The 17,393-nt window shown below is 39.5% G+C and overlaps 1 protein-coding gene across 2 annotated transcripts in view; it reads right to left on the reverse strand.

Moving 5' to 3' along the window:
* SMCHD1 (structural maintenance of chromosomes flexible hinge domain containing 1) overlaps positions 1-17,007 on the reverse strand; it is a 73,546-nt gene extending 56,539 nt beyond the window's left edge. For both annotated transcript variants that reach the window (XR_005952255.1, XM_041399391.1), the window contains exons 1-6: positions 16,762-17,007; positions 5,532-5,607; positions 4,658-4,819; positions 1,965-2,047; positions 1,732-1,862; positions 88-202 (exon numbers count right to left, since the gene is read on the reverse strand). Coding sequence is in view for 1 of the 2 variants with exons in the window: in XM_041399391.1 (XP_041255325.1) it covers positions 88-202; positions 1,732-1,862; positions 1,965-2,047; positions 4,658-4,819; positions 5,532-5,607; positions 16,762-16,941 (747 nt within the window). In the remaining variant the exon portion in view is untranslated. The remainder of the gene's footprint in view (positions 1-87; positions 203-1,731; positions 1,863-1,964; positions 2,048-4,657; positions 4,820-5,531; positions 5,608-16,761) is intronic.
* Between the last annotated feature and the right edge of the window lie 386 nt (positions 17,008-17,393).

Raw genomic sequence — 17,393 nt, forward strand, 5'->3', positions numbered from 1 at the left:
TTAATGCTGTGATTAAAAGTTAGGAAGTAACAATCCGATTGTGTGCAAATGTTCTAAAAATAAAATTAAAGTCAGACATTGACTTACTCTGGCAGACTGTCCCACGAAGAACACTGCTTGCTTGCCTCCAACTCCAAAATATGAGATATCACTATTTAAACTACGAGGCACTGGCAAAGGGCGCACATATCCTGAATGATCACTAAGAATAAGAGTGTCTTTAATAATTTTTTTCAAGACAAAAGTAAATTAAAAACCCAAAGATACTTCTGATCTAAAGCTTCCATTAAATTCTTCCTCCTGGCATTTTGTTTAAAAATCCCTCATTTTATACCTTTTAAAATTGCAAGTTTAAAAATATGTGCCTGAAATTCCTGATGCACTGTTTTCTTTTTAAAAGGATGACAAGTATTTTCCTAAGTCATTTTATAAATCATTTCTGCCCCTCCTCGCAAACCAAATCTTATTAAATGAAAATGGCTTAAAAAGCAAGCCTGATCTTTCTGACAGCATCCTTTCATAAGAATACTTTTAAGTCAAAGTGGGAAATAATGCCAAGCAACTATTAAATGCAGACTTGGAAAGATAACATATGCTATCAGTAATGAAATTCCATGTCATTTAAGTCACTTTGAACAGTCTTATCTAGTTTAGGAATTGATTTATTTTTAAATCACATCAGTCCCAAATGAAAATAAGATGTAGATGGTATCCTACTATAATTTAGACCTCTGTTTCCATTAAGCGGTAGTAATCCACAGTTGAAATCTGCATTTTAGGAATACTACACATTTCTGTTACTAAACTCATCTACAGCAATTTCAAAAAGCAGTGAATTTCTTTACAAATGACCCAGAATCACTTTTTATGAACTTATCTCCAGATGTTTGGAAGACGTTGACTTTCTATTTGGAAATGTTTTCAACTCCCCCAGCTATATTACCACTTCCCACAGCCCTATTACTTTTTACACTACCTGCTCATATGACAAAGTAGTTACAACTGAGACTGTAATTACCATCTCCACATTTAGAATCCTAGGCTTAAGGAATTTAAAATGTGACCGAAGCTCAAAAACTGTACATAACTGATTTTGTGGAATTTTATACACTAGGATTGAGCCTGGCTGCGCAGGTAGAACATCTCTTGAGAACAGATTCAAAACCGTAAAGTTAATTCATATAAGTAGCAAAACCCACTAGAGAACCTCCACTTTCTTCTTTAAATGCAAAACATTTATTTTGTGTAGCCTGCATCATAAAATAGACATCTTAAGTGTAAGTTATATCATATTATAGAGAATTAAAATTTAAATTAAAAACAAAGAAAATCTGAACTAAAACCATGTATCTGTTTATCTGTTATTGCTGCACCTTAAAAGATATTGAATGTATCATTTAATGCACTACTGAAAGGTTTTCAGGTGATGAACACGGTACAAAAATTCCCTGCAGGACATAGCATGTCCTTAAATGTATGCAGGCAAGCAAAAGACAGTTTAGAAAAGGTCTGAAGAATAAAAAAGTATTCAGTGTGTCACAGTAGCAGAAGAGCAGTTTTGTGTCATAAAACTTCTCTATTGCCTACTTAGAAAAAGTACGGGTCTATTTACGTAATCATAAAATGATGTGGTTTAGCTAAGTGTTGGTATACAGCTACGCCTTAAAAGCATATTTTGTGGACCTCTGCAGAGTTTGCTAATTGTTGTAGAAATATTTAGAATTTGCTAACCTTTCAAAGTCACCTTGTCTTGTGAACTTTGACAATCTATACACAGCCCAGTTGTTAAGCTGTTTAGAAGTCATTCCACTTCCATTATCAATCACAGCAACAGCTGGTTTTCCTTGGGAATCATCAAACAACTGTTTTGGGGAAAGACAAACAGCACAAATCAATAAGGAACAACAGGAAAAAAAAGGATACTGCAAATTACATCTGAAAACATGAAAGTATTTTTATCTTACCAATTTTATCTGTATACTCCGAATGCCAGTATTTTGAGATGTAGCTGACAGAGAATTGTCAATCAATTCAGCAAGGGCAAATGCTAAAGAAATTGAAGAAAAATAACCCTATTAGTGCTCAGAAACAGACACCCACTTATAGTAGTTTCTTTCAAGCAATTAGGAAAACACATTACCTAAACACAGACAAGACCTAAGCCCTATCAGAAAAATCAAAATTGCATAACATCTTGTTTAAAAAATAAAATAGCTTATGTACATGTACTTTATGATTTGTTTCATCACTGAATCTCTCACATCTCTTAATGGTAAGGTCACAATTATTAGAAACAGCAATGATAAACTGTCTCCTTACCAAAAGACAGATTTGTCCCTTTCATGATTAGAAATTAATTTTTATGATTCATATGCGAGTCAAAAGTACATAAAAATGGACTTTGACTTGTTAAAATACTGAGGGAAGAATTAATTAACTGAAGAAACCTGAATCTAAAATCTGAAAATTTTGTGAAACATCAAACTAAAATGTTAATTGTTTATAAAAAACATAAAAGAAAATTGTAGAAATGGTTGAAGGATTTCAGTGAATGGTAAATATAACCAAATTTCTGTCAGATTCATGACAATACACTGCAGAAATAGGCAAGCTGTTTGCACAAATTTATTGTTTCTAACCATTAATGCCTGGAGAACTCACCTCATTAAAGTAAAACTACCTAACTTTACTGGAAAATTGCATTTAATTGGAAAAAAATACATCAAATTCAGATTAATTCAATCTGACCAACCGGCTTATGTGAACAGACATTTCCTTTCAGTCTCTCTAAAAAGAAAACCTTATTTCCTACAATTTGCAGAGTTCTACAAATTTTCTTCAATTTGCAGAATGCTACAGTGCAATTTACACTGGCCACACACTTCAGACATGTAAAAGAAAACCCTTGAGTATCAGTGTAACACAGCAACACTGAAAGCACATGGCATTTTCCCTCAAGCTGTTACTGAAGTATAAAAACAGTTATGCACTTTTTTGTAATTTTCTTCATTGCAAACAGAGTAGCTGAGCATCAGTTATGTGACCAATATTTACTATTCCATATCAAAGAACAATGGCCCTTCATCAACACTCAAAATTGGTCAGGCATTGGTTTAGTACTTCAGTCTTCTCCATGTCAGCTGCCCCTAGACCCTCTCATCTCACATTTCATTTATTTAGGGCGCAACTTTTTTTGTCATCCTTTTCTATTGTATCTGTAAAACCCTTATTATTCCTCCTCACATCCCTTGCTGATTTTGCTCCAGCTGTTCCTTAGTGTTCCGGATCTCATCCATACATTCCCAGGCAATATCCCTGTATTATTCTCTAGCTTGCTTGCTAGTTATTGTTGCTATATTGTTCTCTAGCTTGCTTCCACCAGCTGTGCAACTCCCTCTTGTGTTTTAGTTTGACCAGGAGGTCTTTACTCAGCCATGCTATTCTCCTGCCTTCTACACCCGATTTCTTCCACACAGAAATCAATTGTTCTTGTGCTCTAAAAAGTTAAGTGCATGCATTTAAGTAACTGCATGAACTCTACTCCTCTATCCCCAAGGGTGTTTCCCGGTGTTCCATGCACCACACCCTTTAACAACTGAAAGGCCTTTCGCTGAGGTTTAGAGTCCTTACAGCACTTTACACTTGCCTATTTAATTGAATTACACCAGGGTGTGGTCGTTGCAGACCAAGCCCAGTTTGGCCTTTCCAGTCAGCTTCTGTGTTAGAAAGTAACAGGTCCACTAATGGCTGCTGGCAGGAAAAAAGCACAGATCTCCACAGAATGCTCACTCTGTGTGGCCTTACACAGCAATTCCTGTGCACGGGGATAGATGTACCACTGACTCAACAGTACCACCAAACCCAAACCAATACAGTGCCTATCCTGGAGCACGGAACAAATGACGTGCACAAAGAGGAAAGACTGGTCCTTAAAAATAACAGCTGCTATTTATAAACATTTTATATTGTTAAAACATCAGGAATGGTATCATGCTTGATTCTTGATTTTTTTTTTTTTGCTTTTTTTTCTGTGTAATTTTGAACCTGCTGTACCTATTAAGTACATAGTACTTAGAAGGTAATCACAGACACATACAGAATTTTCAGAGAAGCCATAAAAAGGAAGTAATTTATTCAATAAAACAATACAAAATGCTGGTTACATATTTCATGCACCACTTCGATAAAAACTACTTAAAACAGCATCTTTTTAAAGAAATGCTTGCACTTGTTGGTAAGTTAAGCTCTGCAGCACCCCAGATGGGAGGGCACACAACATTCTATAGTAGCTCACACAAAAACTGGTCACGAAATTCAAAGTCTACAGTTCAGTACAGGTGACAAAAGTCTAATAACACAAATGCTGACCTGTCTGAATGACATGCACAAGATTTATTCAGGCTAAAGTTATTTTACTTCTAAAATACTCAAACTTCTTGAACAAGTATTTGAGAAGGTACCTCTATAAATCTGGATTCTTAGGTGGCTACTTTTAATAATTTTTAAAAGAAAAATTTGTATAAAGAACACAGCTAATTTTTCTTTTACAGTTAAGATTAATTTTTTTTAGCAGCTATAATTTTAAGTTGAATTGTTCATAACTATGTTATATTCATATAAACATAATTTACAAAAGATTACTTTTGCAGGTACTTACGCAAAGGATTTTGGCCCTCGCTGGCATAGTACTCGTACATGCCACTTTTGACAAGTGTGTCGTAGTGGGGCAGAAAGTCGATTCGTTCCTTGGTTGCCAAAAGCAACATTTGATCAACTGACTGTAGCAAATATAAAGTAACTCCATCGTGAACAAGCTCGCCTGCAGTGAAGATGAAACAAAGTACTTTCAAGGGCACTGCATCAGGCAACTTCTGCTCTCAAAGCAATTACGAGCTTTGCCGTGTAATCTGTGTATTGTCCTAGGCGCCGCCCACTCAGCATTTAACAACATTTAAATTAATATATTTTCACATTTCCAAGATTTATAATGCAAATTTTCCCAGGTGACAGCTATGTACATATAACTTTTTCCTATAATTTACAGACTTTGTGACAGGAGATACGTAGTATAACTGTCATCACACAAACACATCAAAAACACATATTTCCTTTGGCCCCTCCAGTTTCCTTCTGTACAGGAGCAGGGTTGATTTGAAGTGAACTGAGAGTATTCACTGGCTCCTGTAATGACGAGCAGATCTGAGTGTCTCACACGTATTTCTAGAGTACAAGTAACACCAAGGTGAGGGCACAATAAATCTGGGCCCTTTTTGCTGTTGAGCCTTTTTTTTTTCTCCTCTGTCTGGATTCTTGCAGGCACCTGGAGCTTGAGACCAGCTGAGAGCTCTCAGAATAGCTCTCCCTATGTATTTTCTTTGTGAAAGTAATTTTAAAACAATTTTTGGCAAACTATTACAGGATTTGTACTTTCAGTTAATTACTGTATGTCATAGAGCACAAACAGTTATCACGTGGCCTTTATGATCAAGATAAGAAATAACTGTAATTATTTTGCCATCTAAGATACTTACTGAAGTTATCTTCTGTAATTTCCTTCCTATTTGTTGTGGTGATAACAAAGGTTTCATCAGAAGATATGCCAAATGCCTATAAAAATTGAAAGTTATTTAGTTACGATAACTAAGTAGTCCAAAAACTATTCAGATATATTAAAACAAAAAAAGGCACAGTCTATTTACTTTGTCACAAGTTACTGATGAGTAATCACATAATCGCTTAGAACACAGTTGAATTTAGGATCACTTGTTTTCTCAAATTAGCCAAAGCTGTCCATACTTTTACCTGCATAAAATAAAATATGCTCTAGTGAGCAACAGGAATTTTAAGGAGGAAGAACTATCTTATAGATAAGCCCCCTTGAGGGCAGAGGAATGAGACTGTGAAACTACAGCAATAGTTATGACCTAGAGGGTGTCCCATATTTAAATGCACTCTTGAGACACCAAACCAACCTAATATTTCTTAGCATTGGATATTAAAGTCTTTCTTCTTCAATTATATCATACATCTACAAAAAATAAAGACTTCTTTCAGAAAAATTCTTTACTGTTAAAACACTTTTCTGAACCTAAACAATCTTTGCCACTTTGATGCCTTCTTTCGAATGTGTTTACTGTCGCTTTAGACTTTCTATCCTGCTTTCTACCTGCATTTAAATGCTTCTACTTTTACTTTCATTTTTGCTCCCTGATGCTCTTTCCCAAAATAATAAAATTACTATCTGTCCCTTCTCCTGCCTTTCCAGTCTTTGAAACTCAAGTAAAAGACAATCCTAGTCTCATCAAACTCCATCAACCCTGTCAGTCTTGCAGTGACAACTCAGGTACTTTATGCAGTTTTAGCCAGATTCTCCCCTGAAGAAAGTTCTAGCATTATCTGCAGCAGCTTGCCCTCATAATTTCCCACATCTCTTTCCATCCCTATTACTCAGACTCATGAAAATATTTTTGAACACTACTTATGGTTTCATTAAGAGCCTACTTTCCATATTTCAGTTACTTTCTCCCTGTGACCACATTAAAGATACAGTTATTATCCATCACCAAAACTAGAAAAAATGTTGAATTTCTCATAGTACTTGGTGCAAGTGAAACAAATGCAGATGACACAGAGACTGATGTTCAGAACTTAAGAACCTGGACTAATACTTTTTAACTCTTCTGAATTCAGATCACTTCAATTCTACCTCTCACTTTACATAAATTTCCACATAGCAAATCTGTACAGGAAAAACTACAAAACTGCTCAGAGCAAGAAATGTAAGCATTAAAATATATGGATTTTAGAAAGCTAACATCCTCCTGTGCCATTCAAGGTCAGTGGTTAATATAGAGTAACTAGAGTTTTACATTTGAAAGCACAGACAAGCATCTTTCCCTCCAGCTATAACTACAGCTTCCTTGTTTTCTCAGTCTCCCAAAGGCTCTTCTGCTCTCACACCCTTATGAAGAGTGCAGTATTTACTTGAAGGCAGCAAGAAATTAGGATCAGCTAGTGCATGTACAAGACAGCAGCCTGCTATGGAAGCAGGGGCAGCCTCATCCTTCTGGTCCTCTCCCTCATTCCACAGGAGAGCCTCAACTAAACCAAACCAAACCAAACAGCCTGGCAGGCTATGCTTCAATTTCCTGGGTGAACCCAGTATTTCAGTGTCCACTGGCATCAGGTCCTTTCCACTTCACAAGCTGCTAAGTTGGTACACAGACCAAGTTTGGCAGTCTGGACTGCAGATTACTGTTTTTTCTTGCCCATGCCACGGTTTAACAGGCCATATCCTTTGTAAACTTTGGGGATTACTCAGTTTGAATGCTTCATTTCTATATAAGACTTATTTGTTTTACTTCCTCCCTCCCTCTATCCTACATTCTTGGTTACCCTAGTCCCTGTCTCTTCCCACTATGCCAGGTAGCAGTGATGCAGCTGCACAGTATGTGGATCTGATTTCCAGAAGGAGAAGCTGCTGGTCATTCCTGAGTTAAAGTGAACCTACTGGGCAATTTACTTGTACAGTTGGTGATTTTCATTCAGTTCTGACAGACAACTTCCAGCATTGGTCAAATGTTCAATTTCTCAGTAAGATTTATACATGTAAGAAATATCATTATATCTTTTGTTGGTAAGAAGTTCAGCTTTCACTGCCATGTCTTTTCCAGCCCAGCATGGTGCCCTTTTCCAATTAAGTACTGAAGATGCACACAACTTAATTTAATAAGATTTATGAGACAACTCAGAAACACATTCATATGATAAATCTGTGAGTTATTCTATGATAATCCAGACACACAACCATGATGAAGCTTTTATTGTCACCAAAATCTTCAAGAGTACAATCACTACGCTCACAAATGCCTCTGCACACTCACAGTGAAAACGCAGTGAATGTTTGGAGGTTACTATGTTTAAACAACTAAGTGAAAGCTTTTATCTTTTTGTATACAAAAGAAGAGATGTTGGGGAAAAAAACAGATACAAACTTCAAATAAATCCAAAAGCTAGAAAAGGCAGACGTGTGAAAAGGCAAGGATCCCTACACTGTTGGTTACATATTGTTACATGCAAAAGCAATAGTTAAAGTGCTACAAAGATGAACTGTTATATGGATAGAGAAGAGGAAAAATTATGCCAAAAGCCTGGAAAGTATAGATTATGTCAACAAACCAAAATTTTAATATTCTGGGAAAACAACCATAGCTGTTGACTGAAAAACAAATTAGCTGCCAAACCACACTTGGAAGCATGCTGAGTGTATGCTGCCAGGCTTTGATGTCAGAGAGCTGTAGGGGTGACCAGTGTGAGAAGAGGCAATCAATTGCCCTGAGACAGCCATAGCCAGTTCCAGATAGCTCTCAAAGCCATGGAGCACTCCTCATCCAAGTTTACACCAGAAGGGCACATGGTGCTTCTGCTCTAACTTATCAGGGAAGAAATAGAAGAGACAAATGAGAAGCAACAGAGGAAATGCATCAGGAAACATTGCCAGGGACAGATGCATTGAAAGTATGTTCTCCACACCAGCCCATGGAGGGTCCCAAAGGTGCTGAGGCCCATGGAGGATCCATGTCAGGGCACAGAATTTCCTCTCTGCCCTCCTACTCCCATGGAGCTGAGACCTATGGCAATTCATCATAGCAGGAAAACAAACAGTAAGAGCAGCAGAATAAAGCTGATGTCTCACACCACCTGTTACCTAACCAAAGGAATTGGGATTGACCATGAGATGTGCATTAGGGGAACACGAATAAGTTAGACTAGGAATGGGAAAAGAATGGTGTATGACAGAAGATGAGTTTGGAAAAGGGGAAGGAAATGCACCACTTCTCTAAGTGATTAATTTTCCCCACAATCAATCATTAGAAGTTTGTGTTAACAGGCAACAAGTTAAATTTAAAAAAACCAAAACCCCTGAGTTTAACCTGTTTTGCACACAGCAGGATATCAGTACTTAAACCCATGGAATGATACACCAGCAAAAAAGCTGCCTGTACAAACAAGAAAAATGTCTTCCTTGTAACTGGATGATCAGTCTGGAGCACCACCTATATTTCATGATAAATAAAGTTAATAGCTCTCAATTTGCTGGTAGATGTTTATGATATAATGCTAAAGGAGTTTGAGACAATGTCACACGCCCAAGAAGCTTTCAGCAGAGCACTTTACAGGTATAACACAAAGTGTGAATCTGTGGTATCTTTTAACTTTTACATGTCAATCAAGAAGTAAGGTTCAGTTTATGTACAAGCTTCAGTCACAGGTTTTCTTTATAAACTAAAAAAAACCCCGACAAACCTCAAAACAAAACACAACCCCTCAAATCCAGATAACTCCTCAGCAGCTTATACTTCTTCAAACAGGCCTCTGTTTCTTTTCTCTTTCACATATGAGCACAAAAGCTCAAAAGTTCTACTGCTACTTGATCTACACATGCACAGCAAGTCTTACCTGCCTACTGAGCCAACTAAAACACTCAGCATGAAGTCAACATAGATTTTGCCTCTGGATTTACCATCTGCCTTGGAAAAGGTGTTCAAAGAGCAAATATTTAACTTTGTGTGCGTACCACCACAGCTTGCAGTCACATAAACAGGCTTGAGGTGGTAAGTGAAGGAGAAATAACACGCTGTAAGGACAGGGTCAATGGTCTGCTTCCTCTGGTCCTTTTGGTGGTGACTTTTAAAACTGAAGGAATAGAACACTCTCCAACATGACAAAGGTAGAACAGTGAAGCCAAAACTACAGTATCTTCAGAAAAGATGTTTAACCCCTTAGAATCCAAACCTTTCCAACACAAACAGTTGTTCCCTACAATATGCAATTTCTGTACCCTTAAAATTCTGCATCTTCCTACTGTAACCAATCCAAGCAGACAGCACATAAGAATAATGAGAATAAATGGCCGCAGAGCTTGGTGATGCAGCCAAGGGATAACAGAGACAAAACATGGAGTCACTTTCCACAGCCAAGAAGTATTTTTGCTGACTATTAGAACCGTATTGCTAATGTAAACCTCTAAAGGGGAACGTGAACTGTATTAGTTAAACGTAAAGAAATTTGATGATGTGATTTTCAATGCTCTCCTTCATAGTTATACACTTAGCTACCCAACATGGCAAAAGGCAATATAGCTTCTTCAGTATTTCAAATTCATCCGGCAGCTCCTTTACAAAAACATGTCCAAGAATCTGAAAAAATGAAGCTAAGAGCCACATCCAAACACTGAGAAGCCTGTAGCCTTCTGCAATTTTGCACTGATTAACTGAATATCCCAAGCCATTTACCAAATTATCATCTGAAAGACATGCATTTATCAGTTAATTAGCCCATTTCATGAAGATTTATCAGTCCAAATTGCGAGAAATCTCTTACATCAACAAATGGATGAAATGATAGTACTCACTTAAGGGAAACTAGTTCATTCTCAAATCCCAGATTTTCAAGCCAAGAACTGTGTTTTGTATCGTCTCTCTCAATTATTCATACAACTATATAATATTAAGGTAATTAACAGAAGTAGCAGATATGAAAACTAAAATATAAAAAGATTAAGTGGAGACCTTGCCAGAAGTAAATGAGAACAACTGTACGTGCCTCATAAGAATGCTGATCAAATAAACTCTTCCAACTTACTGTTAGGACAGTTCTCAACAAGATGACAACTTGCTGAGGACCTGGGACTAAGCACTCATGGTAGCAGGGCAAGGAGGATAAGAGTCATCTCTAACGATAAACTCAAGAAGCTTCCCTAATGTCAGAACACAAACTTATATACAATATCTTTGGACACCAACAGAAAGAGGAATCCAAAAGTCTCTAGAAAAGTAGCTGAAATTAAAAATAAAGGTAGAAATTATTTCTAAGCATTTCTTAGAGCTAAAAGCAAAAATTTATACATTACAGAAATACACAGGAGCCCATATCTTCTGGTCAAGTGGTTTTTAGAGACTATCTGCAGACAAAAACTAGCAATGAACACTAACGCTCTAAAATATTTTCCAACCATCCTTTATTGACAGCACCATCTCAATCTAAAGAACAAATTACAGAGGATAACATTTGCAGAACTTCAAGGTCCTTTTCCCCTGTCATACTTAAAAGCTTCACTACTTTCAGAAGTTCAGTTGATACACGTCCAAATATTAACAAAAAGTAATCAACAAAAAGTAATCAACGTGGCAAGTTTAAGAACTAAGAGTTGAACAGAAACACGTAGAACATTGCTATGTATCACAAGATTCAGTAATAGAATAGGTTTTTGAGGTTTTTTAAAGTTTTACCACAATTTTGATGGAAAAAGACAAAAAAGGAAAAGAGGCAAATTGTATGACAAAAGATCTCTACAGAAGTCACAAGTGCATTTGTCCAGAATGATGTGTTAACTCAGACATCTTTTCAAAATCTGCAACTTTTAGCAAGCAGAAAGAAGCTTGGGACCCCAGAATTTCTACAAAGAGCATGTTACTAGATTTAATCTAAGTCTAGACAATAACTTCCACAAGACCTTCACAAACTACCGTGTCTAAAATCACAATCACAAATACTCAGTGCAGCTATCAGCCAGAATTTTAACATTAACTTCATGCTCACTTCTCCTACCAAAATACTTTATATGGCACCACTTGTTAAAGAAACAAAAATTCAGAAACCACTCTTCAAAACCAAAAAATATTCAGTCACATCTAAAATCTGCACCTGGATAACTAATCCTAAAGATTGCTGATACTCTTCATCTGCCTGTGTTGCCAGCACTCAAATTTGACCAGCCAGGAACCTACAAGCCACTCAGCTTTCCAAATCAACTGATGCACATAAGGCTGTACCTAAGTGCACAAAGGTCGGAAAACTGCATTCTTCTTTCCACCAAAACATCAGTAACAATTTCAGTGAAGTCTGAAATACAGTGTGATAGTGTTGGAAAAAACTTCCAGCATTGTTGCATCTTACACAGATCTTACAGTATTTCCAACAATGTCTAAAAATCAAGGAGAAACTTGCTTTGCGTATGCACAGCATGTTTAAAATACACCTATTTTTAGTTTCTGGTTATAGAGAATTGCTAAAATTGCTAAACAAACACAGGGCTTAAAATACAAAAATACAATTATTGTAAGATGGACTGATTTCATCATTAATGGAAGTATCTCTACTAAGCATTTATTTAGAATGATGTTTTGGTGATACAAACTTGCAAAAGTTCCTAATATTCTTCTTTGATTGTAAATAATTTAATTACACTTTATTTATTATGCATTGATAAGCAAATATTCAACAAAAATTCACTTATTTCTTGCCTTGATTTGATACTACACTTATGCTTATTTTCCATACACCATCTTAATGAATATCCTTTTCTGCTTCTTGGCTCATTGAGACACTGGAATTTATTTGGGCGGATTAGCAAAATAATCTATTTAAATAGTAAGTAGACAGGTCAATGGGAAGCTCAACAAAAGATGTGACAAAAGACTAAAAGCAAAAAACTTTGTTTTATTGTGATACCTGGTTTTTGAGTATCTACTTCAATTACAGATATTTACTTTTTATATAGATTACACATCTATGGGTTGGTTTCTTTTTTTTTGTTTTACACAAGGAGATCACAACAATGAGGAGAAGTTTCAGAAGAACTAAGGAAGCATTTACCAATGAGCTTGGTTCCTATACAAGTAGTAACCCTAATCCTAGTACCATTACTCTCTTCAGACTGGTAGCTGAAGCACAATACAAGCATTATAACGTTACCCTAGGACATTAGTTCACCTCAAAGCCTCTCAAAAATACCTTCACGTGGCAAGTTTCAGTGCCGTTTTCAGCACAGCCACCTTTCTGCTCTAAAAGGAACATGACCACTCTTAAGTGCCTGAAGGATTTCTGCCATCTCAGCAACAAACTGAAGTGGTCCAGCTCCACTGTGCACCTGGATAATGCGAGCAAGGCATCTCAGATTAGACGCCAACAGTTTAGCTCCATTCCGCTTATTGCTACTAAGTATTTTTGAATTATACTCTAAACATCAGGACAAGCAGTGGGGCACAGACCTAACAGATGTTAACAATAAGGAGCACAAGAAACAGTATTGCCAAGAAGAAGCAAAACACAGTATTTTTAGCCCACTTAGTCACCTCAAAACTTCACGGTTCTGTAGACTGAAATTATATGACTACTCCACATGAGCACAAATGGAATACTAATACTCAAGCTAGCATTATTCTTGATTAAGAGGTTTCTGCTTAGGATTGACCACTACAAGGATGAAGAATGAAGACCATATAAGCTCCACCCTCTTATAAGATTTTTTCCCTAAATCTTCCCTCCTGCAACACTGAGAATGAAAGGCTAATTTATCAGTATATAAAGCCACTTCCAACTACACAAACATGCATTAACTGCTTAGGAGATAGTAAAAAAACCCCATTTGCTTAAAAAGACCCCCCCCCCCAAATTTCAAAAATTAATTAAGAATACTTTAGTAATAATAGAGAAATATTATATAGGACAACAGACACAACACGCATAAGATCCTAAACACCTCTGAAGTGGTTGAATCAGTTTTGCTCTACAAACAAGAAAATACCTTCTCTACATGTTATTTTAAAAACCCCTAAGTCTCAGAAGTAGAAGCCTAAGACCATGCCTTCAGGTACTTAAGTATTTTCAACTCAGGATCATCAGATACCACAATCAGGTTTAATTTCATAATTTTTTGTAGGATTTGACTGCTGAAGATCCAGTTCTATCCAGAAGAATCCTCTTGTGCCATAGGAAGGTGTTCACAACATAAATAGTTCCAACAGCTTATTATTTCTGGTATCCTTGTCAGCCATGACCACGTGGGAGTGCCTGTGCTGCTACAGTCACATCATTCAGTTGCATGACAAATTGCCAATCAAAGTCCATTGAAAGCTGAGCCACCACACAGGAGACCCTCGGAAACCACATTGCTGCATACTCAGTGTCTGCCCAATCAAGCAGTCTGACAGTGCCTAACGCCTTTATTTGTCTAAAAGTGAATACAACATTGCACTTCACCTTAGTTTGAACCAACTCAAAAGCAGCTTAACAAAAGAATCGTCCTTCCTGAGCTTTCATCACTTCCCTGCCGTGTTTTCAGCACCACCCATGGTTTCAGGTGAAACCATTCATCTCACTTTCTCCTAAAAGTAATTAGTTGCAACTTTCAAGATGCCAGAAATTGAGAACTTTGGAGTACAACACTCAGAGAAACACAAAAGCTCTTGGAGCTCTGAGATGCCAGAATGCTTTTCTGGAAGTCCTAGAACTTGTATACTGTTGGTGTGGGAGATATGAGATAGCAAACACCCCAACCCTCTGCCTGTCCAGTTTTCACTGTACCAACATTTACAGGTCATGCCATTCCACCTGTCTCAGAATCCTTTCAGAGTCAGATGTCCCACATATCAGATGATGAAAGATCCAAAGTGTGAAGAGTCATCACACTAAAACTAGCAGTGACAGAGGCACCTCTGACTGCTCTCACTGATGGTAAACACATTATTGGAGAAGGTCCTTCTCTAAGAGAATGATCAGCTGAGGTTCTCGCTGCACAAGCTTGTAAGAGCACAGACCCTGTTATCCTTAACACCCAAAACAGCCACAGGACTGGTGATAAGGCTTGTGATATTAAACATACTAAAAAAACTATACTTGAAAATTTTACTTGCACAGGCATCACATTCAAACACAGCAAGGTCTGCTTTGCAGCATCAGGCTTCTCAAACGCTCTGCTGTCCATGCGAGAAGTCTGCCCAACAGCATTAAGGTACCGACTTCAAAACGTCAATACATTTCTCTGGTAAAAAAATCCCCGAAGCTCTTAGTACCCGAGATGTGTCACAGCTGGTGATGATGGCTTAGTTCTTAATGAATTGCAAATGTGCCAAAAGCTGTGTGAACTACTGCACACCATAAGGAGGCATGGAAACGTTATGTCACTGGAGTGTGCAGTATATGTAAAAAAAAAAAAAACAGAAAAGACAGACTCCGTTCTAGAATAAATTGTAAATTAGTGTTAAACTCAGCCCATTGATTAATTACAAAATCTAAGAGAAAAAAGGGGTAGATTCATCATGTACATATTTGCCTCAACTACTGAAAATACTTAGTGTTCTTGAAGCTCATCTGCTAGGTACTAGGTGTATCTATTAAGACAATTCTTGGAGAAAATTATGTAACACTCATTAATTACTCATAGGAGATACAAACCCTTGGAAGGTCATGAACCCACCCTATTGTCTAGCTTCTCAGAATGCTACACTGTAGAGTATTCATTTCTTTATTGGGCACTGATCAGACAAAGGAATGTGCTAACACTCCATAACCCCTTTATTTACGAGTACAGAACCACAGAATCCAAAAGACTTCCAAGACTTCACACTCTCTAAACCATATCATACCACAAAGTGCCACCTCTGCTCCTTTTCTGGACACTTCCAGGGGAGCCAACTCTGCCTTAAGATTCAGTGACCCTACCAGATCATGGCTATGCCATTTTGGACACAGAACTCTGCAACATCTACCCCTGCTGACATTGGCAACTCAAAGCTTCTATCACAGTAGGAAGCCATTGCATTAAACACTGTCCAGACATAAAACAATTTATACACTACTTATTTAGGTTTATTTTTCCCAATAAATACTTTGCCTGTATCTTGTATATATTTATTATCACATATACTTATATTAATCACATATTTCATCATGACATAGTTGTATTACAAATAAAAGTGACACTTGGTAATACTTACATTGTTCATAAATCGATACATTTTAATGAAATTTAGAAATAATTCCATTTATTAAAATGTAAAACAGATATTTAATACAGCCCATCTATATGCAAAAAAATAGAACTTACATGCTAGAAAACGAAGAGGAAATTATACTGGATAAAGAAACTAAAATTAAATTTTTTATCAGACTAAATTAGTACAAAAATTCAGAGCTGATTTTCCTGCGCATTTCACATGGCAAAACGTGCAGGCAGCTAGCAGGTTTATGGCATTTACCACTCGCTCAGAAAACGAAACCACGACAGAAACGGGCGATGCCCACTGGCAGCGCCAGCAAACTACAGCAAACAGCCCGTACGCGGAAAAGAATCTCCACCTCCCCGAGCTGTGAAGATGGAGCAAGTTTCGTTTCGCGTTACGACAGAGAAAAAGAACCGAAAGGACACGCGACAGGTCGGCAAAGGAGCCTCCAGACACGGTATTTAAATGGCAGCCACCGCTGCAGACGGGAAACGGCGCTCATCGCCAACGCTTTGGAGAGCGGAAACAGAGCCACACAACCCTTTAGGTTGGAGGTGACCCCTGAGACGCCCGAGCCGGCGCTGTGGCCAAACGACAAGCACCGCGCCGACGACAAACGCCCTCCGGAGCGCGGCACCGCGCCCGCCGCCGCCGCTGCCCGCGCGGGGGCGCTCGGGGGCCGCCGGCTGCCTTCCCGCCCGCCGCCAGGGGCTGCTCCCGCCGCCGCCCCGCACCGGCCTCTCGGGCTGCGGGAGAAAGGCGACGGCGACGGAGCGGCCGCGGGCTCTCCGCCATGGCCGCCCACCTATCCCGGCAACAAAGCTGGCGGGCAGGCGGCGGGCGCGGCGGCCCCCGAGCCGGCTGTGACACCCCCGCTCCGCCCCGGCCGCCTCTCAGCCCCAGCGCCGCAGGGACGTACGCTCACTCGTGAAACAACGCCACCGCGGCGCCCGACGCCGCCCGCCCCGCCGCGTACCTGGCAGACGGCGCTGCGGAAAGCGCGGTAGTTGTCCCTGCCGTAGCTGAGCACTTTCTCGTCCGGGTCCGCCTGCTCCCGGCGCCGGTCGAAGAGGAACACGGTGCGGTCCCCGTTGCCGCGAGGGGTCAGCAGCGCCGGCCTGCGAGGTGTGCGGCTGCCTCCCGCCGCTGCTGCCATGTTGGGGAGCTGAGGAGACTGAAGCCGTCCTGCAGCGATGGCGGCAGCGACGGCTCCTGCTGCCGGGCCCGCCAGCGCCCCCGCCCGGCGAAATACGACCGGGCCGGGGAAGGAGGAGGCGGAGCCGGCCTGGAAGCCGAGGAAAAAGGCGCCGTAGAGACCCGGAAGAAGAAAGTGCGAGGGAGGGAAGGAGAGGGACGGCGGTGGCTGTGCTGCCGGGCATACGAGCTGGTGCGAGGGGGCGCTGGGCAGGCGGGTGAGAAGGGCCTGGAAACAAAAGCGCCGGTTCGGCGATGCGACCTGGGAATGAGTTAGCGCCCTCCGCCTCGCACCACTTCCACCGCCGGGTGGGGCAGGATCGGGATCGGGATCAGGATCGTCATCGTCTCCGCAGGAAGTGCAGGCGGGCTGGGCCATGGGAGCGCGTGCTGCGCCCGCGGCTGCCGCCCGCC

This window comes from Onychostruthus taczanowskii, unplaced genomic scaffold (assembly GCF_017590055.1).
Source record: "Onychostruthus taczanowskii isolate IOZ18803 unplaced genomic scaffold, ASM1759005v1 scaffold16, whole genome shotgun sequence".
Taxonomy (NCBI): Eukaryota; Metazoa; Chordata; class Aves; order Passeriformes; family Passeridae; genus Onychostruthus; species Onychostruthus taczanowskii.